Source organism: Artemia sp. Qi Xiang Cuo, chromosome 13, assembly GCF_049724085.1.
Source record: "Artemia sp. Qi Xiang Cuo chromosome 13, ASM4972408v1, whole genome shotgun sequence".
Classification (NCBI taxonomy): Eukaryota; Metazoa; Arthropoda; class Branchiopoda; order Anostraca; family Artemiidae; genus Artemia; species Artemia sp. Qi Xiang Cuo.
Window position 1 is genome coordinate 34,081,962 of NC_142806.1, and position 24,417 is coordinate 34,106,378.

At 34.8% G+C, this 24,417-nt stretch overlaps 1 protein-coding gene across 2 annotated transcripts in view; it reads left to right on the plus strand.

Moving 5' to 3' along the window:
• The first annotated feature begins 316 nt into the window (after window positions 1-316).
• Window positions 317-24,417, plus strand: part of LOC148945220 (mitochondrial inner membrane protein OXA1L-like) — a 39,452-nt gene continuing 15,351 nt past the window's right edge. The window contains exons 1-6 of one of the 2 annotated variants that reach the window (XM_089099513.1): window positions 317-395; window positions 8,233-8,280; window positions 13,940-14,173; window positions 17,231-17,354; window positions 18,017-18,160; window positions 22,238-22,323. In XM_089099513.1, coding sequence (XP_088955639.1) covers window positions 8,236-8,280; window positions 13,940-14,173; window positions 17,231-17,354; window positions 18,017-18,160; window positions 22,238-22,323 — 633 coding nt within the window. In that variant the 5' untranslated portion in view covers window positions 317-395; window positions 8,233-8,235. Of the gene's footprint in view, window positions 409-8,232; window positions 8,281-13,939; window positions 14,174-17,230; window positions 17,355-18,016; window positions 18,161-22,237; window positions 22,324-24,417 lie in introns of both variants that reach the window. The other variant, XM_089099512.1, reaches the window with a different exon arrangement.

Genomic DNA, 24,417 nt, shown 5'->3' on the forward strand with positions numbered 1-24,417 from the left:
TAGTACCCTCTGTCTATGCTTGATTTGGGCCAAAAAGAATAAATCAGTTTTTACTTTTACTGGCGTTGAAATGTCGAGAACGTCAGTCGTCTAGACTCTTCCAACTGTACAACTATTGGATTTTGTGTAAAAGGTTAAACAATATCGAAAAACGAGAATTTGTTACCAGGAAACAAGATATGAATGGCCTGCGCTTGCCAGGAAAAATTATGGATTTTTTTCAGTTAACCCGACAGGATTCTTTCAGGATTTTCGACTTTTGATAATGGGTTTTTCATTTTCTGGTTTAGAAGCGCTGGACGAGAAGGAAAAGAAGAAATTTTGGTCGTTACAACAGATTTTTTAATTTAGGCCTAGCCCATTTAATAAGACTAGGCCTATTAATTTTATGCAAGGTTGTTTATGCCAGTAACTATTATTCTTTTATAGGAATAGTATTAGTTATCGTATTTGGAGAGTGCCAACTATCAAATGGTATTTTTCAAGCTAGAAAATTGGTCAACTCCCCAAAATATTTGGTAGGCCTAATTTTTATGATTAGGCTAACTCATTAATGAGATGGCTAAGAAATAGACATACCTTTAAAATCAGAATTTAAATCCAAATACAACATATGTTTCCATTGGAAATGAACTTTAGCCTCACCCCCATAATATACAAATATATAGCCTGAATTATAACCTAGGCTATAGCCTATGTGCAATAAATTTTCCATGATTGTCGTAAACTGTTAAATCAGTTTGAATAAAAGATTGGTAAAAGTAAAGAATTAGGGCTATTGGAAAGGAAACATTAAGAAAACAAGGTAAATTTGCAGTTGGCTAGCCTATAGGCTATAGGCTAATTTAGCTGGGATAAAAGTGAAAATGTCATTTGATGCCTTTTTTATGTTCTTTCATAATTCATTGATTGTTTCTGAGGCTAATTTCATCTTGAGTGCTAAAGGGGACCCAAAGGTATTTTGTTTCTGTAACCACACAGAGAAGTTGTCATCACTCCAAGAAATAGTTGTGAAATCTGAAACCTTAAACAGGGTAAGATGAGATATTTATTTAAAAAAAATTGCTATCACAATCCCACAAAGGGCCAAATTCAGACTTTGGAGTCGACAATATAAATGGTTACACTAAAAATGCAAAGAACTACAACAAAATAGATAAAACCATAGTGAACAATCATTTAAAAGTCAATAATTAAAACTGTAAAAAGTCAATTAAAAAATTAAAAAGATAAAAACTTGTCAAACTAAACTTAGAGCAAGACATAAATGCATTAAAAACTGGTCAAACTAAACTTAGAGCAAGACATAAATGCATTTAAATTAAAAGGGATACTAAGAAAATGTCAATAATTCAACTACAGTAAATCAATAAAAGAGTTAAAAACAGTGATGACAGTGGTCAAATATGGCTCTGAAGCATGGACACTCCGAAAGGCGGATGAAGATTTGCTAGATGTTTTCAAGAGAAATTGCTCAAGGATTTTTCTGGGTACACGGCTGATTGACCGTAATTCAAACAATAGGCTGTACGAAAAAAGCGGTTCAATACCGATCTCTAGGTCTATAATGAAAGAAAGGTTGAGGTGGTTAGGGCATGTTGTTTGGATGAAGGACGAAAGATTGCTGAAGATTGTTCTTTTCGGCCAAACATCTAGGGCTAAACGGAAAGCAGGTTGTCCCCGTCTGGGTTGGGAGGACGTCATAAAGAAAGATTTAAAGGAAATGGGAACTTCGTGGGTGGGTGTAAAAAGGGAGGCTTTGAATAGATTTGGATGGAGGAGGAGCATGCGTAGCTGTGTTGGCCTCAGGTGGCTTGGTGCTGCGGTGAGTTGTTAGTAGTAGTAGTAGTAGTTAAAAACAATAAAAACTGGTCAAATAAAAGGGGGGGGGCAAGCAAATGAGTGCAAGAACCTGGGCAGTACCATCAGCTAATAAACAAAAAGGAGGGGGGGGGGGAAGAAACTATTGAGACATTTTATTTATTTTTTCTGTAATGAAGGGGATAAAAGTTCTTTTGTATCTGGAAGTAATGCAGGGAATGGGGGACAAAGCAGGGATGGGCTCAGAAACAGCTCAAGGTGGCCGTAATCTGGATGGGGAGTGACGTTTGGGGAAAATACTTGCTGTCCAAGGGTTTGTTATGGCATTTTTTGCAAAACAGAGGTACAACAAAACCCTCCTTTGCTCCAGGGTTTTCAGACTAGCTTTTTTTTAGGAGCAGAGAGTATGGTACCTTGCCTTCTTTGAAAATTATTTGCAAGGCTCTTTTTTGAATTGATTCAATTTTTTCCAATTCTTCACGAGAGATACCAGGGTGCCAAACTGGACAAGCATATTCTAGATGCGGGCGGACAAAAGACATGTAAATTCATAAGGAGTGGGAAGGGGGGACGCTGAATTTATTTAGGAGGGTGATAGACACATTAGCTCTACGGATGATGTCTTTAAAGTGGATATTCCACTTTAAATTTAAAAAAATTCTGACACCAAGTAGTCTAAATGAGGACACCGAAATTTCAGGAGGGATAGGATTAAGAAAATAGGGTGAGGATTTGAGAAAACAAATCGGCATAATCATGGACTTAGAGGCATTTACTGTCATGTCTAAGTTTAAGGGCTTGTTTCCAATTTCATTGAGGATACTCATAGGGTCACTTATTAAATTTCTGAAGCAAGTTTCAACAACCACTAGGTCATCAAAACAAATTTCCATTGGTCAGGACCTAGGAGAGTACCTTGGGGTATGCCATTGTGGACAGGGAGAGGATTTGAATAATGGTTTTGGTATTTGACACCTTGTAATCTATTTGTTAAGAAGGAGGCAACTAATTTCACCAGTAAGGGATCAATATTGAACTTGTTAACAAGTTTCTCAATTAAAATATTGTGGTTAAGAAGGTTGAATGCTTTCTGAAGGTTAATGGAAATTAAATTTAGCCAGGAATTAGGCTTTTCAAGGATTTTTCCAATGTGATCAATAAGAGAAATGAGGTAATGGGAAGTAGAGGTGGATTTTAGGCTCCCAAATTGTTTCAAGTCAGTAAGAGGTAGGATTTTTTCCTTTAGCCAATCTGCAAGTAATCCTTCATAAAGTTTGAAGAAAATAGGAGTAAGAGTTATAGGCTGAACGCCTTCAAAACCAGGCTTTCTGTTTTTCTTTTTCAAAGGGGCTATGAAACCCTGTTTCCAAATTGTAGGAATTTGCCCAGACTCGGTAATTTTGTTAAACAGGAAAGACAAGGGCTTAGACAAGAAATCACCAAAGGCACTAATAAGAGGAAAGGGGATATCCAAAAGGACAAATACTTGTCTTTCTTAGTTTTTGAATTCTTCTTTCTATCTCAGACAGGGAAACAGAGGGTAAAGAAGGGGAAAGGGCTCCTGATGGTAATTGGTCAGACAGTGGTGGAAGGCTCTGGACAATGGAAGCGAGGAATTTATTGAGATTATTGGCAGTAATATCAGGGGACTCGGGTAGATTGAAGCTAAGCTGTTCAAAATGGGTATGGTATACAACCAGTATCCAATTGAGCAAAATTATGTAAAACTAAAACCCTCACACATTGTTACCAAAGAGGAATTGAGAAGAATTATATAGGCTATATCAATGAAAAGTGAAAATCTAAGCTATAATCAATATGGTATTTATTAATATTATTTAAGATCAAACACCAAAAATTATTAGTTTATTGATTTACCTACAAGAACCTCTTTTTAGAAATACCAATTATCCTAGCTTGATGTATATATTGTTTTTGTGTTTCAGTTTTATTCACATATTAACAGAAAGCTGATTTGCTTCTGATTCTAAAAATCTAACTTTTATTGCTTGATATTTATTCTATACATTGCAAATATTAAATATAATATTTTCTTTTCAATTGCTTGTCAAAAAGAGACCACATTTTTTGTTTATGTTGTCAAATTATTGGTGAAAATTTTACAAAGAAGGCAGGGCTCTTGTTAGTACCTCACATTGCATCATACCATAGTAAAATAGGGATGGTTCAAAAACCCATCTCTATTTTTCTAGAATGCCAAAGAAAAGTGTCTTTTCCAAAAAGACGTCTTTTACCCTAGTTTCAAAAATGGCCTGGATTGATTTTAAAGAGAACATTTTTACACACATGGCTCATAGACTGTGGTAAGTGGGACCCTTACCCTCAATTTAAATTGCAAAACCCAAATAGCCATTGACTCAGAGGAACACAACTTTGATGAACCAACTGACAGCCATCTAGAGAGTGCTGAGACAGGGACATATCTCAGGCTATATATTTGTACAATAGGGGTGGGGTATGGGAGTAAAGTTCAATTCTAACACAAGTGAATATTATATATTGATGCAGGATTAAATTCTGATTCTAGAGATATGTTTATTTCTTAGCTATCTCATTAGTGATTCAGTTTGAAAATTCACCAAAGATTTAGCCTAGGTGAGTTTAGCACCCCTTTTGATGAAATTAATTATAAATAGCATCATTGTCCAAAATGTAATATGTTGCTTTGGTAAATATTGGCTATAGTGGTTTGCCACTTTCAAAGAAAACATGCTAAATAAATAGAAGTAAACTAGCCTAGGTTATTAGCCTACCATTAGATTCCTTAATTTAGGTTATGCAATCTTCAAATGTATAGTTGCTTTTCTGACAATGTATCATTCCCTCTGATGGTCCCAGATACATCCCTATGAATATATAAGAATTTAATGAAAACAGTAAAAGAATTAAGTTTTTACTTTACAATATACAGGACATTTCTATTAATCAGATAATTGTGTTTCCATCCATGTCTCAAAATTGTTTTAAGAAATGTTTCATCCATATTCCATTGTAATTTCAGTAAATTTAATGACAAGTCCATTGCAATGTTCCACAGGAGGCTCATCACCTCCTTTTCTTGCTAGACATGTGATTTAAGGAAATTGCTTGCATAGAAACAAGGTGAAAAAAAACTTGATAGCTTTTTTATGCTCTTTCCAAATAATGAGATAATCATAAAGTGACATCCAATTTTAATAATTCAACTGAAATCATTTAGACACAGAGGTGCTACTAATGGGGGATGGGGTGGGGGGACTCCCCCTAAAGGTCCTCAGAAAGGACTTTTGCCAGGCAGAGCCTGACAAAAATCATTATCTTTCAGTACAAAGTGAAGCATCTGGAAGGGATTTTGTCAGGCAAAGCCCTACAGAACTTACTACTTCATGTGCTCAAAGTCAACAGAAACCAATTGCCCCCCTAGAAAACAACTTGTCAAGCCAAGCCCAACAAAATTTGATATATAGTTAGTCTAATCTAATGTCATTAAAGATTTTTGCCAGGCAAAGGGTGTTGAAATTTACAGAAAAGTCCCTATGACAATCATATAACCAAGGCTATGAAGAATTAAAACTGCAAAGGGAATTTTAATTCTAGATTCGAAAATTTTGCTGCTTTGTGATGTTATATTTATTTTAAGACTTTATGTAACAAAATAAAAAAAAAAGATGGCAGGAAGCCCAGTAACCTGGGTTGTACTGCTATTCCAAAAGAAAATTCTGTAATACATATACACATCTAAACAAATTCAAACCAAACTATTTAGGAATTGCTATTTGAATTAGTGTGTGATTCTGCATTTGAACCTATAAGGAGGCTTGGAGCACTATTTTATTTGTTTAGAATTTTATGTATTCCAAGCCCTTTGTTGCCACCAGCCAGCTGGATTCATGCCGGGTAGGTCCACTACTGAGCAAATCCATACAATTAGACAACTGATAGAGAAAACTCTAGATTATAAAAGGAAAGCATACATTGCCTTCGTCGATTTTCAATCTGCTTTTGACACTGTTGACAGACAGTCACTGTGGTTGATCCTTCAATCTGCTGGTGTACCTAAGAAAATTGTCAATCTGTTCAAAGAACTACACAATAAGACCGAAAGTGCTGTTCTTGTAAATGGCCAGCTCTCATCACATTTTCAAATTAGAAATGGTGTTTGGCAAGGCTGCACTGCTGCTCCTGAACTCTTCAACTGTGTCATGGACCATGTTCTCAACAAAACACTGCTGGCGCATCTGTTTGGCATCGATTTTGCTGGAAGAATTCTGGTACATGCCGACTTCGCTGACGATGTTGCATTGGTATGCGAAAATCTCAATGATATCAAAACTGCCCTGGAAATACTAGTATCCGTAGCAAGAAAGCTTGGTTTAAACGTAAACTGAACCAAGACCAAAATATTATCTGTTGACACGACATCATGCAGCCCCCTGACAGCTATAAAAGTACGTGGCCAAGATTGAGACAGTCAAGCAGTTCACGTACCTTGGTTCAATTGTTTGCTCAAACAGAAATCTAGATGTAGAGATATCAGCAAGGGTGGCAAAGGCAAACGCCATTTTTGGCCACTTACTGAGAACAATATTTTGCAAACCCCAGATTAGCCGTCTCACAAAAGCTTGCATCTACTCTGTGTTGGTAGCAAGTGTTGTGTTGTACTTATCAGAGACTTGGCCTTTAATGAAGTCGCAGATCATGAAGGTAGATGCTGTCCAGACAAAACAGCTCTGCAAAATTGAACACGTTAGGTAGCTCAACAGGGTATGGAACATGGATCTCCTTTTGTTCTTTAAATTACCACCACTATCCAAACAGCTTGAGTCCAGCTTGCTGCGTTTGTATGTTCATTTACTTTGCCTACCCATTAAAATACCTGCCCGAGTTAATATTTGACTTAGATCCAACTGCAAACGGCTGGAAATGCCCCAGAGGTAAACCACATATGAGATGGGCGGATATCACCCAAAATCAATTCACAGCATGGGGAATTGAGCCCAGTGAAGCTCCTACCCTGGCACAAAACAGGCCACTCTGGAGACGACTGACAGTGCTGACGTCTGGTTCCCTCTATGCTGGCAACGCTGCCAAGCAAGAGCTTTAAGTCAAGTAAGTCAAAGTCAAGCCACTGCAATGGAAGTGCAAAAAAAAGATCATATGCAAAAACTTGCAGTGTGTTCTTTAAAATCTTGCAAAGCTGGTGGCATTTTGCTGATGGAATCTAGCTTTAAACTGCTCATAAAAATAAAATCTCTACAAGCTAGTGGACAGAAGAAGAAGATAAATTGGTAGGCTTGTTGTTCCTACAGTTATTTACTCATAATTTTCAAAGCATCTATATAAATATTTGTAGTGTAATTTTTTTGGAAAAATTTTCAAAACAAATTAAAGTAGATATAGAAAATATATATAATTTAAAATTCAGAAGCAGTGCTTACATATGTATCTGGATAAAGAGATTACACACTAAATCATTTTGTGTGCATCATTTGAGTCCACAGAAGGTTTATGCCTGGTTATGTGCAACCCATTTCAATTCAGTGAAATTTCATTCTTTACTCAAGATAATCAAGTTAAATTCTTAATAAAAATACCCCTAATTTTATCAACTATAAAATTCAAAGACACATTTAGCCCTAGGCTCACAAAGCTATGCTCTTTGCTTTTGTGCAAAAGTAGTATTTTTGTATTTTCTGTCAGATTTTGCTTGGTTTTTGTGGTAAGTGCATGCTTCATGATGGTGCAACATTTTTATTGAATTAATCCTACTGAGATATTAATTCACAAAAAAAAAAAAAAAAATTATGGCTCTGTGCAAAATTCCACATGCTTGAATGGAAGAAAAAGAATCAATTTGAATTATTTTTTTAAAGAATTATTGTGGTCTACAGTTTTGTTGTATTTGCTATGCCTGAGGGCTTTTTGATCAGAAAAAGCAACTGATGTGTGAACATCATCTACAAATAAATGCAAAAAATAATTTTGTGTGTCTTAGCTCCAGGTTCACACAGCTGTGGCTTTTTCTGATTCAATAATTTTCATGCATAGCAAATGCAGCAAAGATGCAGAACTGTTTGTATAAATTGATTCTTTTCATCTGTTGCAAATGGGAAAACTAGAAACATGGGTTTGAGTTAAAAACTATTATTTTTTCAATGGCTCAGCAGAAATGTGTCAGTCAAGCCATTGGAGTGTCATGATGCATCCATTGGACAACCATTCTATACTCTCCTGCTTTTTTTGGCATAAATGAAAAAGTTGTGTTTCAAATGGAGGCATAAACAAATACAAATATATCACCATAGCCCATTTTTGGCTCTTGATAGCCCTGCCTAATTTAAATTTAACGCAGACACCATTCAAACTTTCTATCCTGTTCAGTTTTTCTTAGTAATTGATTTTATATTCTAGGTTATGGCCTCTAGGACATTCTTTCAAGCTGGAAACTATCTATACAAGGTAAAGAATGAAATGTTTTTCTCAATTTATGATAGGATAGTGATTATATGATCCTGAATCATCAGAACAAGTTATCTTGAGCTAAATTGGAACTTAAATCTAGGCAAAGAAAATAAAATAAGTAAATTTCAATCAATAATATAGGAAAAATAGGTCACTGTGAAGACCACCTTTAGTAAAAGTCAAAGGAACTAGAAAAAAGCAAGCTGCCATATTTGCCATTATGAACAAAAATTTCTTCTTAAGCTCCAATAAAGAAAAAAAGAAATGGATCTGAACTTAATAAAAAAAATAAAATAAGGGAAGCAAATAAAAGTTCCTTTAATAAGTCAAAGTAACTGAAAAGAAAAGGTATTTATTAGTGACTCTGTAACAATAGGAGTGAAACACTTACACTGTTCATACATAAGACCAGGACTTGTGAAGATTATAGGATTTTCAAGCAGACCAAACCTGAAGTATGTGTTTTCAAAAGACTATGAACTTCAGGGAAGACAGAATGGCTGTGGTAGTTAGTCAAACCTGGCTTTATTGAAGGAGCCACATCTTCTCCCTTCCAAGAAAGTACCTAAGAATATTTTTAAAAATGATTTTTTGTAATTGAATTATATGCTATTTCAGTTAAATGTATCAAAGCAATGCAATTTGAATCAAAATTGTTCTTTCAAATAAATTGGGTTAATGATTAAATAAACTACAGCTGTCTCTCTTAATTTAGCTAAAAAATCATGAGAAACTGATGAGAGATAGAACTAATGCAAAGAAAATTCCATCTATTAATATCCAGCAAAATTGATAGAGTAAGTATTAAAACCTTATTACACATGTTACTTACAATGAAAGAGACACTTTTGTCAAAAGGGCCCAATAGGTATATTTATGTACATTTTTTTAAAACTAGCCTATTATATTGCAGACTAACCTAATTGTACCTATCAAGTGATTATTGAAAAGTTTCAAATCAAAGTAGTCCGCTTACTTTCAGAAAATTTCAGATCAGATCCAAAGAAACTTGAATTACAATCAATATTTTAATAAACTTTAATAAGTATATTTGTTAATGCATCTTTAATTTTTCTAGTTCAAATGTGCAGTGCTTCACTGACATTGGCATTATTAGTTTTCAATTACTATGAATACCATGCCAAAGTGCTGGAATTTCCTCTTTTATTTGTTTCTTTTTATAAAAAAAAAACTTATCCAGCAAGAACTGCACTCAACAGAAAAGAGAACAAATAAAATTGAAAAAAGAAAACACAAAGACAAACTGATATGTATACAAACAACAATTTATATATGAGTAAAAATAAATAAAAAAAAAACGGAAAAGAAAATAACAGATCTTATAACAAACGAGTTTAATTGCACTTTAATAAAGAACAAATAATAGTAAATTCATGTTGACATTAGGCATGAAACACTGACTCTAAACTGTACACAATGTACCAGCTGAGGATACCAGGGATGCTTTGCTACCTTTCTATGCTAATTTCTGCTTGATTATATTTATTTGTAGTTCAAGGGTATATGAGTGCACTAGAAGTCGGGCTAATGTGTAACAAGCTGCTTTTATGTTATGTTTTTATAATAACCTGAGAGACAGCTAGTATAGGGTCTGCATTTTTGTATTTTGAACTGTTGTTATTTCTATGTCAGGGTGGTAGATATAGTAAATATTTTGCAAAATGGAAAAACTACAAACGGATTGTAAGGCTGGCTAGTTGATGAAAATAAAAAAAAAAAAATGGATTTGAATGTGACAATAGAGGCAGAAGACACTAAAATATAGTGGTTAAGAAGCTCAATGAGAAACAGCCTTGCATGTTGTAGGGAGAAGCCAATGAACAGGGGCAAACATGTTATTTGAATTGACAGTTAAACTGCTGAGCTTCGAAGTTCTATTACTAAAGGAGATAAGCACTTCCAGTTGAGCAGAATAATTTTGGACTTCTTCAAGTTCAACTGAAGCCCAACCCTCAGGTATCCATCTTGAAGGATATCAAAAATTTCACTGACCTGCTGCAGCATATAACTGAGGTTCTGGATATTATCTTTGTAACACTAATGACAGATTGATAGATTCCGAAATCAAGGAAGAAGGGCATTGTCATGAGCCTCCAGGACATAGTTGGTGAATAAATCAGGTGAGGAAGATGCCCTTTGTTTGGGTACCCGTTAAAATAGTTTTTAGCCTCCTTCAAGTAATGGAAGACATATTCTTATCCAGTAGATGTTTTAGGTGATGAATGACTGTGAATACATATCTCTGAGTGTTTGAAGGACATTCAGGTTCAAGCCACACTTTCCAGTTTTAAGAAGCATTGTGGAGTGTTGAAGTGGATTAAATGCACATCTAACCAGCAAGAAATAAACTTTTGCCTGATGACTCAGTGCCAACAAGAGCATTTCCTACTTCAGTAAGTGCATTGATACAACTAGTTCTTTGTTTGAAGTCAAATTGATTTAGATGTGTAGGCTATTGCAAAATCACTTACAACTCATCCCAAACAAGAAGCTCAAAAAGTTACAGAAAAAGGTTGCAATAGTGATGGATTGAAAGGAGATACCCTGGGTTCAGCTTTTTTCTGGGACTGGAATAGGGTATCAAATACAAAATGTTATAGTCATAGTGGACTGCAAGATTATCATTTGCATCATAAAGTTCAAGGTGTTGAATCAGAAGAGGACTCCCTTTTCTAGAAGCATGGCTCCCTTACGACTAGTGCTGTTGGAAGACTTTCATTTTAGGTCTAGGTTCGGTTTTTTTATTACTCGAGTTGACACGGTGTAGTATATCTTAGGAGAAGAACCTAAGGCGCTATCTGAATCTCTGCTATAGGCTTAAAAGTCTCGAAGATGAGAATCTGGAGACGAAAACTTGGATTCGAAATGAGCATATCACTCCTCCTCAGGAATATCAGCCTTCATACTAACAAGCCAGAATTTTACTAAATAAAGTTGCATGTTCCATAAAAGAGAAAATTTCATCAAATATTATTCAAAGTTGTTTCACAGATGCATTCTGTTTTATAGCTCCATTAGATGTATTTAATTCCTTAACCCAAAGGTTAAAAATTTAGTGATAGCAAAAAAATAATAAGTTAGACTTGGTTATGTTAATCTTTAGTTTATTTACCCTTAGTTATGTTACAATTCTATCAACTGATTCTTTCATAGACTTTTCTAGCATATCTGCTGTTTTAGCTGTGCTAATGGCTATCACTGGCAAAAAGTGAAAGTGCTTCATTGTTGGGGTTTACTGTTAGTTTCTTTATTCTATAACAAAAGTTATTTGGGCAGTTTTATAAATCATTAACAAATATTGAAAATAAAATAGGACCTAGAACCGATCCCTGTGAAACGCGTATTTCAACTTTGTTTTCTTTAAGAAAAACTATTTGATATGACGCTTTTCCCCTCAGACCATACACAGCACACTTTTTCAGTTGACGTTTATAGTCCGTCATGTCAAAATCTGTAATCAGATCTAAGAATACAGTACCTACTATAAAACCTTTATCTGGTGCAGCATTTATAACATTTCTCTGATAAAGTATCGTTTTTCTAATACCTTACTAATGCACGGAAAATAGTCAGTACTATCAGTCTTGATCTATAGTTTCCTGGGTCATTTTGTACTACCTCTTCTGAGCTGGGTAGCAAAAGCACTGAATTCTTGTAGTAGTGCAATATCTTTTGATTCCGCCTCAAGCAACTACATTTCGATAACCCCAACCATTCCGTACTATTGGAAGAAACAATTCTAATTAGCAATGACCTAGGGATTAAACAAATTGTCCGTGAAGTAATTGAAATTGAACAAAATTTAAATAATAATGCACCGTTAAATTGGCATATGGGTGAGTGCACACTTACCCTGTGTGCACAAATTTATTGTAAAAATGATTTAATGTAGTATGAAATGAAATAAATAGCCAATCAAAATGCACTCGTATCCCAAAGGCACTCAAGGCTAGCAGAAAAAAAGAGCAAATAATGCAATAAGGAGTTGTTCCAATCTTTAATCAGTTCAAATATGCTATCATAAATCGATCACCTTTTTCATCAGTCTTGGCTGAACCTATGTGGGGTAGTGATTCTCGGACTATATCAAAATTTGTATATGTATTTATTTATGTATTCATTTTTTTTTTTTCTTTTTTTGAAATTTTTTTGCCCAAAAAGTTTTGGAGTATGTTCATTTCTTTTCTTTGTTTTACAATATGTTTCGCTGAAGACGACTGTTGGTTAGGCTATATAGCCGAAGTATTTGCTTGGGTTATATATTATTTTTTATTCTCTGTTTTTATAAAATTCCTTGGTATCTTCTTACATTTTGTTAAGAAGACGTTTCTTGATGAGACACATGGCTGTGTATAGGTTACTCTTATACTGACTCGAAGTCGTTCTAGGCCTATTACTTCCGTCTGTCTCTCTGTACGTTGTATAAAAAAAAATAAAAAAAATTATGCACTCTTTCAAAACAAAGAAAGTAATTTTGACAAAACAATGGGTCTATTGCCACTAGGAAGAAAAGAAAAGGAACACTTGCACGAATATTTCGACTGCATCAAACAAGGTGTCCTCGGCACAGAGAAGAACGATTTTCGAATAAAATTAAATAAAAAAAATGGGAGGTAAATTTAATATCAATGAAGAATAAAAACAAAACCGTCAAATGTAATATATACAATTTGCTGTTTCGTGAGATTTGTGTTTATACTCGACTATATATAATCGGTTTGATTGTTTATTTTTATTTTATTTTCGGGTTTCCTTTGAAATTTTCGATATTTCTTTCCTTGTATCGTCATATACAAGGCCAGTATACCAGTTCGGCTTTGGATCTTTTATATGTACTGTTCCCAAGGCCTGTCATCGACATCGAATGGCATCGCTATTCGGTTTCGTTGGACAATATAACACCTAGTTTTATCTACCTGCACCATATTTATTCAAAGGAAAACGGCTATAAGCTAATCTTTTCAATCAATCTGCAGAGGCTGCTGTTCATATCTGGTTTCTCTACCATTTGCTAAGGTCCTTCCGAAAAGGATCCTCCCATGAAGATGTTATGCATTACCATACAATATACTCTGTTTGTGTGAGGAGGCTCGTGGCTGATCGGACATGTCGATATTCTGGAGGGCTTCCTCAGAATATATCTGAGTAGTATTTCCTTCTCTGCCTATTATTATCATCTGTAGGCAAGGATGCCCAGATATATTTCAGAATCCCTGAGACTGAATCTCCCCTTTGATCTCCGTCTAATCACCATCTACCTGCTGCGGATTTCGCTTATCTGCTACTTGGGACAAGCTGTGTGGCCTAGGGTGGGGCCCGTACTATGAAGGCTGTATAGTTTGGGTATTCGTTATTTTAATTTATCCCTTATTAATGCTACTATGCTGCTTAATGTGTATTGACTTTTTTCTGATATTTCAATATAAGAAATAAAGCTGGAAGAAGGTCATGATATCTAAACAGAAGAAAAAAATGTATTATATACTCAGTGCTGCTGTTTAGCTTAATGTATATTGACTTCCTTATTATTGTATGTAAGCAATGATTTGGTGCTACATCTAAGAAAAGAAATGCGTTTTTATATTACAAAAATTATTGTTATTTTAATACTTTTTAATTTGTTGTCTGATTCAAGGTAGCCAATAGAGGAATATCACCAAAGAGTACATTGAAACATTGGTCATGTTGCCATAAAACACAGTCAAGAAGTTTTTCAGTAGCTCATATTTTGAAAAAAGATCATAATGCATCAAGTAGTACAATATCCATCCCAGAACCACCGCCATTAGTCCCTGCAGATGCACTAAATTCACCTTCAATAGTTGATGCAACAGAAGTCTTAGATAAAGTTGGTGTCACATTGAATGCTGTAAGTAGAATCTGCGATTCATTTTGGTCTTGTTATTAAACTCTATGCTTAGTATAATCAGAGTCTAAATTCTTTATATATGCTTCTCAGAAGCCAACCTGACCAAATCCAGCGTGAAGATTAGCATGATTATTCTTAATCTTTTTTTAGATCACTAAGATATTGACAAATAATCTCATATTAAAAGAGACTTTTAATTTGTCATAATCCTCAAGGGTGTGGAAGTATGTATAACAAAAGCGGAAAGGACAGTTGTTGACAGGAATCTTTGTATAAAAGCTTTGTCCTGCAATCAGCTGTCACATGGAACACCCCTAATGGAGGAATAATTCCCTAGAAGGTAGTTGCTAAAGTTCCTTTGGAATCACCTTCAACCGTTTACTGGGGAATGAAAGTTAATTGCGATAAGGAGCATTGCGTCGTGTTATCGCAATTAGGGTCATGAAAAAAAGGCAAAAAAGACGTGAAGTCCAACCGGTGGCCAATAACATTGCGTTTTCTTCCTTTCTTATTACCTTTTTTCGTGCTATAATATTTTCGTGTAAATTTCAGAAAATGATAAAGCAGGGCTATTGTCTAATAGACTGAAATATCCATATAACATCATCTTCTTATGGCAGAAACACTAATAAAATATAATGTAATCCTGAAAAATGTAAGCCTTCCCCAGTTTCTTCATTATGTGTTTGCTGCCCTCTGAAAAAACGTGATCAGGAGGTCCCAACCTTTTGTTCTGATCGTTTTAGTGAAGTTGTTTTACCATGTCTTAGCTATATTTATCCTTTTTGTTAAGAAATGAGGCCGACCGACAAACTCTTACTTTACTCTAGAGTATCAAATAGTTTATGGTAGTTAACGGTGAATAACCGAATAACGGTGAGTAACCTGCCGCAATAGTAACCAAAATTCTTAAAAAAGACATAAATTTGATAACTCTAATTTTTATGATGAAGTCAAATATCTAAAACTCATTAAGTTTAACGTTACCCGTCAAAAGTAGTTTCCAGAAGAGATAATTTGCGTCACTTCGTCAAAGGGGGGTGGGTAACCCCAAAACGCAGGATCATCTCGATGAAAATAACACCATCATACTTGGCATAAATTAGAATCATTTAAAAGACGTTACGAACGCCTGTTTTCAAAAATACGTTTTTTTTTTGGACATGGATGACCGTTAAAGCATTTTTTTTTATGAGAAGATCGTTTTGAACCGAGGCCGTAGGATATCGGAAAAACGACACTTTCGAATGGGAAATTAAGTTTGTAGTGCTTTTTTTTAAGATACAAAGATGCAGCTCAGGAAATTAGGGATATCTGACATTCAGAAGTTAAACAAGACCAAATCATTATCGTTTGAAAATTTTGAGATAGTCAATCGATTTCGGAATATCGGGAAGTCTTTAACAGCATCTCAGTTTTAGAGGCCAGAATGTCTCATGGTAGTTCATTTGTCCTTGAACATACAATGTTTACAATTGGCATAAAATAAATGGTTATTATAAACGGACGTTTTTATTCTTCATTTGGCTGAATTGAATCACATGAGGCTTCATTGATTTACGAACAGTGACTATTATGCCAGTGAAATAGTTTTTTTTTCAATTTTTTTATATATTTATTCGTAGCAAAGAATGAAGAGCTGGGAGGAAGGGAATCCCTTTTGAACATGATTTGTCTGAAGAACTTCTCTTGAAAACTCGAAAATAATAACCCTAAAACTTATTTCCAACTTTTTTGCCTCCCCCCTCCCATGATAAATTTTTTAAGGAGTATGCATTGTTATAAATATATATATATATATTGAACTTAAACATTGGGAGTTACGGTAGAGGGTGGACAGCCCCCTCCTCAAATTTAAGAGAGCTAAAAAATTAAAATAAAAAAATACTACATTAAACCTTAAATTAAAGAGAAATTATCCTATATATCAGGGAGTTGTGGTTTTCATTTTCTTAATTCCCAGTGTCTTTATACTACAGATCGATTAATGTTTTCCTAAAACCATGTTAGACTGCAAGAAGTATAGTCAGTTGGAGAAATTACAAGTGTTTAATTTTCCTATTGCCTTTCAAAATATTTTGACTAAAAAATTTTATTGTTTCAAGCAAGTACTTGCTCATGTGCTTTAATTTTATAATTAGCGAAGCCATTCTCTCTTGGAAGCTTTGTGATTAAAAAAAAGGTAAGACTTACTCTTAAATTTTTCTTACGTTCGAGTATACCTAATTGAAGTATTGAAGTAAGATAATCAAGCTTTAGTATGGGGGGGGGGGTAGTTCTCTAATATATATAGATTAATTTCTGTAGGTTTTGAGTTTGACGTCGCTCTTTACTTAAATTATAAATGATTTGTTCTTCACTTATTTCAAATTTTTAAGTGAGATAAAACTTTGGGTTAAAGAATAAAGACTTTAACTCCTTGACGCTTCATACACAGGAATAAAAGAGATAGTGGAAGGGATCAGTTTTGAACACAAATCTCTAATTTTAAAAGTGTTATTCGTCTTCTCTTTTCAAGACAGTTGTATCGTCACTTGGACTTTTTAAACGCTAATTTATTTCACAGTGCTGGCTAATTCATGGCTAAAACTTTACGGTTCAAAAGTGTCCAGGACAAGTTTTTTTTTTTTTTTTTTTTTTTTTTGAACCTGTTAATATTGTTTTAGTAAGAAGAAGATAAATTCGAAAATTGCTTTTATTTGAATGAGAAAGAAACTTAGAGTTCAGTTAAAATTAAATTTGTTAATAATTGAGCAATGTATAGGTAACCTGTCGCTGTTTTAATCAGTGTAGTAAAATGGGTAACGATGTAGTGAGACGCCTCAAAACCAGGGTTTTAATTGAAATCAAAACCTGTTCTAGCCTAATATTGCCTGCCACTCAATCCGGACAGCATAATAGTTATGAAGTTTTCTTTTTGGAGTGCGAATTCTTGAATACTGGCGGATAATTACGAAGTTAAACATCTAAATTGTCCAGTGACGAGCTGTTCTATAGCTGTATTGTGTAATTTTTAAATTCCATTAGCTTTAATTTAAAATGTGTCACTGTTTTTAGGCTGGAGAACCTAGTATGGCAAGCTATGGTCTTGGAGGGATGTGGCCATCAGGATGGGTGCAGCATGCTTTGGAGTTTCTACATGCCAACGTCGGGATGCCATGGTGGCTTGCAATTTTAGCTGGTAAAATATAAAATTTAGATTATTATCTGTTTTGAACACTGACTGGGTTCTAGTGAGGACCTCTTGAATTATCTGGCGGTATTTTTTGTGTACGAGGGGGGGGGGTTGAGAGTCTGAGAAAGTTTGTGTCGACCTGATACCTCAAACGAATGCTGCCCAACTAATTGATATTCATTTTAACCCAGTTGAAACTTATGATAAAAACCATCTAATTATAAAATGTGTTTGCCATTTTGAATTTGTAAGTATCCATAATCCGTGCTTAACATATCTTTCATAAAATATGAAAAAAATTATTTGTCAGATAATTAGTTTCCCAAATTGGCTGAGGGACGTCAGTCATGACTTTTGCGGAGTTACGACTTTGTCAATTGGCAGTAGACATTGCTGGGTCGCCTCAAGAACTGACTATTGCCTGAATTTCTTGCTCGATTGGCTAAAAAAAAGTACAACGATTGAAAAATAATGCAGAATTATAGACTTAAAAACAACCCAAAGATTAAATGGTGAGTTAAGATGTTATTTTTTTTTTGCAGGGTTCACAAGTAATCGGATTAATTCTAATTTGTACGATTAATTCCTATATACGAGCCTAATCGCTATATATGAATTGGTTAGCTTCAGCTCGATATTCAGGCTAATTCCTGTTTTTTGTATTTTAGGAACTGTAGCTGTTAGATTGGCGTTATTTCCACTAGTCGTGAAAGCCCAGATCAATGCTGCTCATTTTTCAGAGCATATGCCTCAGTTTCAACGTCTGCAGCAGAATTTCAATGAAGCCAAAGCTTATGGAAACAAGCTGGAAGGTAAATCTTTTGAGTAGAAAAAAGTTAAACCTTAATAACTTGAGTTTCAAAGGGACGGCAAAACATATTAATGTAGTGAAAATTTGATATGTCAAAGCTGGAGTCCCTCATGCTATAACAGGAAAACTTTTTTTTAGCAAGATCACCTGCATCAGTAGCAATGCCGACGTGCCATTGGTTTTGGCAAATAGCTTATCTGTAAACCACAAAATTATTCAAATTCTTTATAGATTGAAACTTGAAATTCTTCTAGTACTGGTATTTATAATATCAATTGTAACTATGATATGTCTTGTCGTTGAAACTATCTATCGGTTGGTTAAAAACTGCTTATTTGAACCTTTTTTTACTATCATGTTTTGCTGAATTATTAAAGCGTATGCTAACTAATGCCTGAAGGTTAAGTAAGTAGTATTGATTTCTTTCCACGTTGTGCGAAATGTGATAAAAATAATTAGTTTAATCGGCTTACATGGAAGCAACATTACTGTCAGGTAGTGTGCCGAAGGGTGCGAATACCATATAGAATTGCAGAGATGATCTTGACATGATATGAAGGTTGACCAGACTATTTTTAGAGATACTCTTTGGAGTGACGAAGGAATTGGCATTACTGGGTACATGTATATCCTCTTATAATCCCAAAATATATGAGAAATGACTTAAAACAGTGAAATGGTGTAGAATGAAGGACTAGATGAAATCCAGTCTATTATCAATATCTTTGAGAATGTGGAACTTGATATTCATTCAAGATGGTGCTCCCACTACACTCTGCTATTTGTATTTGTGACTTGCTGAATGAACCTATTTCTGAGAGACGGTTGGGTCGAGATTGTTCCCATTATGGGTTCGTCAGAAGTTCCTTTTTAACGCATGTTACTTTTCTTTGGGGGTACTTGAAGAAAAAGTTCACAAATCCCAAGGCTTGAAGAACGTGAAGGATAACTATGATAAGTTGTTTCTGCCATCTCAGAAGAGTTGCTGGAGACAACAGTTTTGTGCTATTCCTGAGTGGCTTGCAAAGCTGCTGATGAATGCTGGTGTAAATATCGAGGTTTAAACACGATTTTCTTTTTAAACAAGTCTTTAAACACGATTCAGACTATTCCTGAGTGGCTTGCGAAGCTGCTGGTGAATGCTGGTGTTAATTTCAAGGTTTAAACATGATTTTATTTTTAAACAAGTTTTTAAACACGATTCAGAGTATTCCTTAGTGGCTTGCAAAGCTGCTGGTGAATGCTGGTGTAAATATCGAGGTTTAAACACGATTTTCTTTTACGTCTGTTCGTCTCAGTTTCATTTTTATAACACTAAAACTTAAAATATGTGGCTTTATACTTTTGACTTCAATGACTTCAGAAATGATTATCTGGCTTAGAATAGAGAATTATTGTTTAACCACGCTATATTAAATTATTATAGAAAACTATAGACTAATCCTTTGTGCATGGATACTTATTTTGTTATCTAACTGTTTTGTGGATTAGCACTACTATTTTTGGGCTTTTTATCGTGATCAGTGGTCTGTTACTCGGTAAGAGTAAGAGCTGAAAATTCATTAGTTTGTTGCAGGATGGAAATCGTGAAACAGGGAAGAAAAATTCCTGTGTGATTGACTCATAGGTGGGTGAAGGGTGTATTTTTCTTTCCCAGAACCATGTCATCTGCCAATCTGCCAGAAGGTGTTGTCAGATGTCAATTAAACATAATAAAAAGAAAGATTTCTCATTTTCTAATTAAGAGATTTTATTGTCTAAGTTAAGCCCTTTGTGCTTCTGGACACAGCCTAACTTTGGGGAGTGGGTACTTGAGTCCCAAATTATTTTTATCAGGACATCTACCAAAAGTAGCTTTCAGGTACCAGCCAACTTTATGGGAAGTTAGGGTAAGTGTCCTAGTTGTACTTTTTAAGTGCCTGGACGCAATTTGACTTCTATAAGAGAAGGGAATCTCTTTTTTTTTATCAGGACATATGCTAGAATAGGCTATCCGATCTCAAAGGTTTTGGGACGTAAAAGTGATTGTCTTTGTTTTCTCTTTTGGGGCGCGTGCCTGATCCAACCTTTTCTGGGAGTACATAGAAATGACAAGAATTTCAAAATTTTTCTCGTCTCGACATTTAGCTGAAGGGTTTATTGGATTTCAACCATGCTTACTAGGAAGTGAGAATAAATGTCCTAGTTATACCTTTTAGAGTATGCACCCAATATAGCCTATATTAGATCGATCGTATATATTTTTCCGATCAGAACTCTCTACCTCAACAATTAAGAGATTGCAACAACAATAATGGAAAGTCAGAATTAAATTCTACCTTGTTTAAAATGTTTTTTTTTGAAAATCTATTCAATGCTGTGTGGGCACTTGATGACATTAAAGGACATGGGTTTCCTTCCAAGCATTTTTGGCCTTGAATACGCGGGAGATAAATTATTCTTTGCTAAGTCTACGCCGTTGCGTTGACAATGAACTATAACCTTCTATCAGCTTTATTTTTACAATAGCTGAAGCTGTAATTAATATCGCTTTAGTTTTTTTTAGTGTAAAAGAAATAAAATTGTTAAAAAAAATTCACAGTTTACTAATAATGGGCTTATTGTGTTAATGGAAGAATTTAGTAGTTATCGTGATTGTTTGATGATAATTTTTTGATATGAAGTTATTTTGGTTGTTATTGTTGTGATAATGCTATTGAACTAACAAACTTTAGTTCGGAAATAAAGATAAAAACAAATCAGGTTTATTTTTTAGCATCAGCGGGATTCTTATGATGAATTTTATACGAATATTCTAAGTTATACATTATGACAAAATATAGAAATTACATTAAATTTAAGCTTTTGTGGCCTTTAAACTGTTTTGTATAAATCAAGCGAAATATCCCAGGTATAGCTTAGAAGTTTCTTGCACAAATTAGAGTTGATCTTGTCGGGGAAAGAGTATGTGAAACTGATTAGAGCCAAACTCTTTGCCCTTTGAAATGAGTTTAATGGTAATTAAAGCTAGTAGTGCCTCTGACTGGGCAATGTTACCCTGCAGAGCTAGAAAACTAGAAATAAATTTATTTTGATTGATCAAAATTGTGATTTCAAAAGGTGTAAAATTAAACAGATCCGATCCGACATTTTTAGATAGTTGGTAAATTGATTTGTTTTGTAACTATAATTAATTGATGCTTAAAAAGTTAGGTCTAGGTCAGTATAAAGAACATAAAGTAAGCTGAAAATAATGCTATTGCGGTCATCTAACAATTTTTTTTGTTTTATCTTTTGTCCAGTGTACATCAAAAGTAAAAAAAAGGTGAAAATATAATTTTTGTTGTTGAGATTTTCATACGGTAATTAAAAGGGGGAATTTTATGGATAACGTTACATGGCGTTGGATGTTCTATTTGTCTCTCATAGACGGACATTTTGCCTTTTATTAGTTTCCCATACTCTCTTATTCCGACAATATAACCCCCAAGCATTCCTCTCCCCTAGAGAGAATGACAAGTCTTTACCATTTTAGTTTTATCAAGCATATGGCCTCGTTGTTTTTTCTGTAACCGACATGATGTACATATGCCTTTACTATGTTTTGCAATTTGAATAATTGGAATTAAGTCTTAGAACTAAGGGTAGGGGCAAGAAGCCATGGTGATTGTAGTGGCCAACCAGGGCATTGAAAGACCAGAGCTTCGAAAGTAGGAAGATATGATAAATGTTTTCCATCAGAATTGTTTGAGAATAATTTTGTGTTCTCCTTTGAATGACCACATATCGAGTAATAAGCCTTGCTTATCGGACCGGTTCGCTACTACTTTCTATGGCTATAATTAAAGCAAGGCTAACAGGGCTATAATTAAAGCAAGGCTAACAGGGCTAGCCCACATTTTACTTATGAATGACTGTAGGATGCCAAAAAGCATCCGTTCTAGTAATTCAGCTGGGCCCAAATGATTATTTATAACTTTTACTGCTTACTTACAAGTTTTTCGGAAATTTTAGACAAATTTAGTAATTTGTTTGAAGATATATAAACATGTTATTACTATCAATCTTTGTTTACCTATTCTATTCTTTCAATTTCTAGCTGCAAGACTTATGCACGAGCTCAATGATTTTATGAAGAAGAAAGATATCAATCCCTTTAGGGCGTTAAAGCTACCACTAGTTCAGGTACCAGTTTTGATTTACCACTAAAAATCAAATGACACTTTTGCAAGAAATGTAGACAATATAAAATTTAATATATTCTGTTTTTATTTACGCCAAAAATATAATTCAGTTTTTAGTGTACATTAAAAAAAAATTCCACTCTCTCCGTGGGGAGGGGAATTTCTCCGTAGAGGTGGGGCCCTATTTCCTGGCATTGTTTAAAAACGATCAGAAATTAAATAAAAAAAACAACTTTTTTCAACTGAAAGTAAGGAGCAACATTAAAACTTAAAACGAACAGAAATTATTACGTACATGAAGGGGATTGCCCCCTTCTCAACACCTAGCTCTTTACGCTAAAGTTTTTTAGTACTTTTGAAAAAGCTTCTTATTATTCAAATTTAACGACCGTTGGAGTCATTTTTAAAGAATCAGGACAAAAGTCGAACATTAACGTAAAGAGTGAGGTGTTGAGGAGGGGCAACCCCTTTCATATACGTAACGATTTCTGCTCGTTTTAAGTTTTAATGTTGTTCCTTACCTTCAGTTGAAAACAGTTTTTTTTTCTGATCGTTTTAAACAATGCCAGGAGATGGGGCCCCACCTCTACGGAGAAATTCTCCTCCCCACGGAAGTATCCTCTAGACAATTCAATCTCGGTGAAAGTTTACCCGGATAATTACCCTTAATAACTAAACGCGTAAAATTAAGACGGAGAAGAAAAAGCAAGACGTTTAAAAAGAATTTTGTACAGGAATTCTGGCAGATTCCCTCCGTGTATAATTTCCCCTGACAAGTTCAACCCCTACAAATTTCCCCCCCCATGGAAAATTCCCCCGTGGAAATACTCCCTTCAGAAAATTCGTCCCCACCCCCCACCCGAAATGTATGCATACTTCCCAATGACAAATACTATGCAAAAACAATGAGCAAATTTTAAACTTATAGACCTTTCCCCTAGGACTGTGGGGGGTCATGTTACATCCGAAAGCATAGCTATTAAGCCTTTAAAGTATGATGAACAAAAGGGCTATCTCAAAATTTTGATCGGACGATTTCGGAAAAAAGGGAGCGGGGCGGGGGACGCAGCCTAGTTCCTCTCTAACCTTTTTGGTCACTTAAAAAGGGCCCTAAAACTTTTAATTTCCATTTGAATGAGCCCTCTCACGATGTTCTAGGGACCAATGGGTCGATACATTCACCCCTGGAAAAAAACCAACAAATAAACACGCCTCCGTGGTCTTTCTTCTGGCAAAAAATACAAACTTCTGCATTTTTGCAGATAGGAGCTTCAAACCTCTACAGCAGGGTCGTCTGATACGCTGAATCTGACGGTCTGATTTTCATTTAGATTGTATGACTTTTAGGGGGGTATTTCCCTCTTTTTTCGAAAATCAGGCATATTTTCTCAGGCTTTTAGCATTTGATGGGTAAAACTAAACTTAATGAAACTTATATATTTGAAATCAGTCTATTAATCCAATTCGTTTGATGTATCTATGGGCATGGGTATCAAAATCCGTTTTTTAGAGTTTCGGTTACTATTGAGCCGGGTCGCTCCTTACTTACAGTTTATGAATAATTGTCTTTTAAATTTAACTTCCCATCTGATGTTTAGAATCGCTGGATTTAGGTTGGAGCCAATTGTCTCTATCTAGAAAAAAGAACAAAAACCAGTTTTATTGAACCTATACTGCAAGAGTCGTGTAATGTAAGGGCACCTCAGTTATTTTCTTAAAGGATTTCGAAGTCTTGTAGTAGTATAGCTGCATTCTTTAAACGGGTTGGGTATGGTGTTCTCACGGATTAGAAATACGAAAGGGTAAAATAGCTCTTTTGATTACGGTAGCTACTGAGGAATACCACTACCAAGCCCTGATCTGACTTTTGATTACGCTAAATAACAAGTTTTAACGCAAATCAAACAGTTCGTGGTAACGAACTGTAAGTAAGCAGTGACTCGGCTCAATAGTAACCGAAATTCTAAAAACCGGAATTTTGATATCAATAGATACATCAAAAGAATCCAATTATTATACTGATTTAAAGTATATAAGATTCATCAAGTTTACTGTTACCCATCAAAAGTTACAAGCCTGGGAAAATTTACCTGAT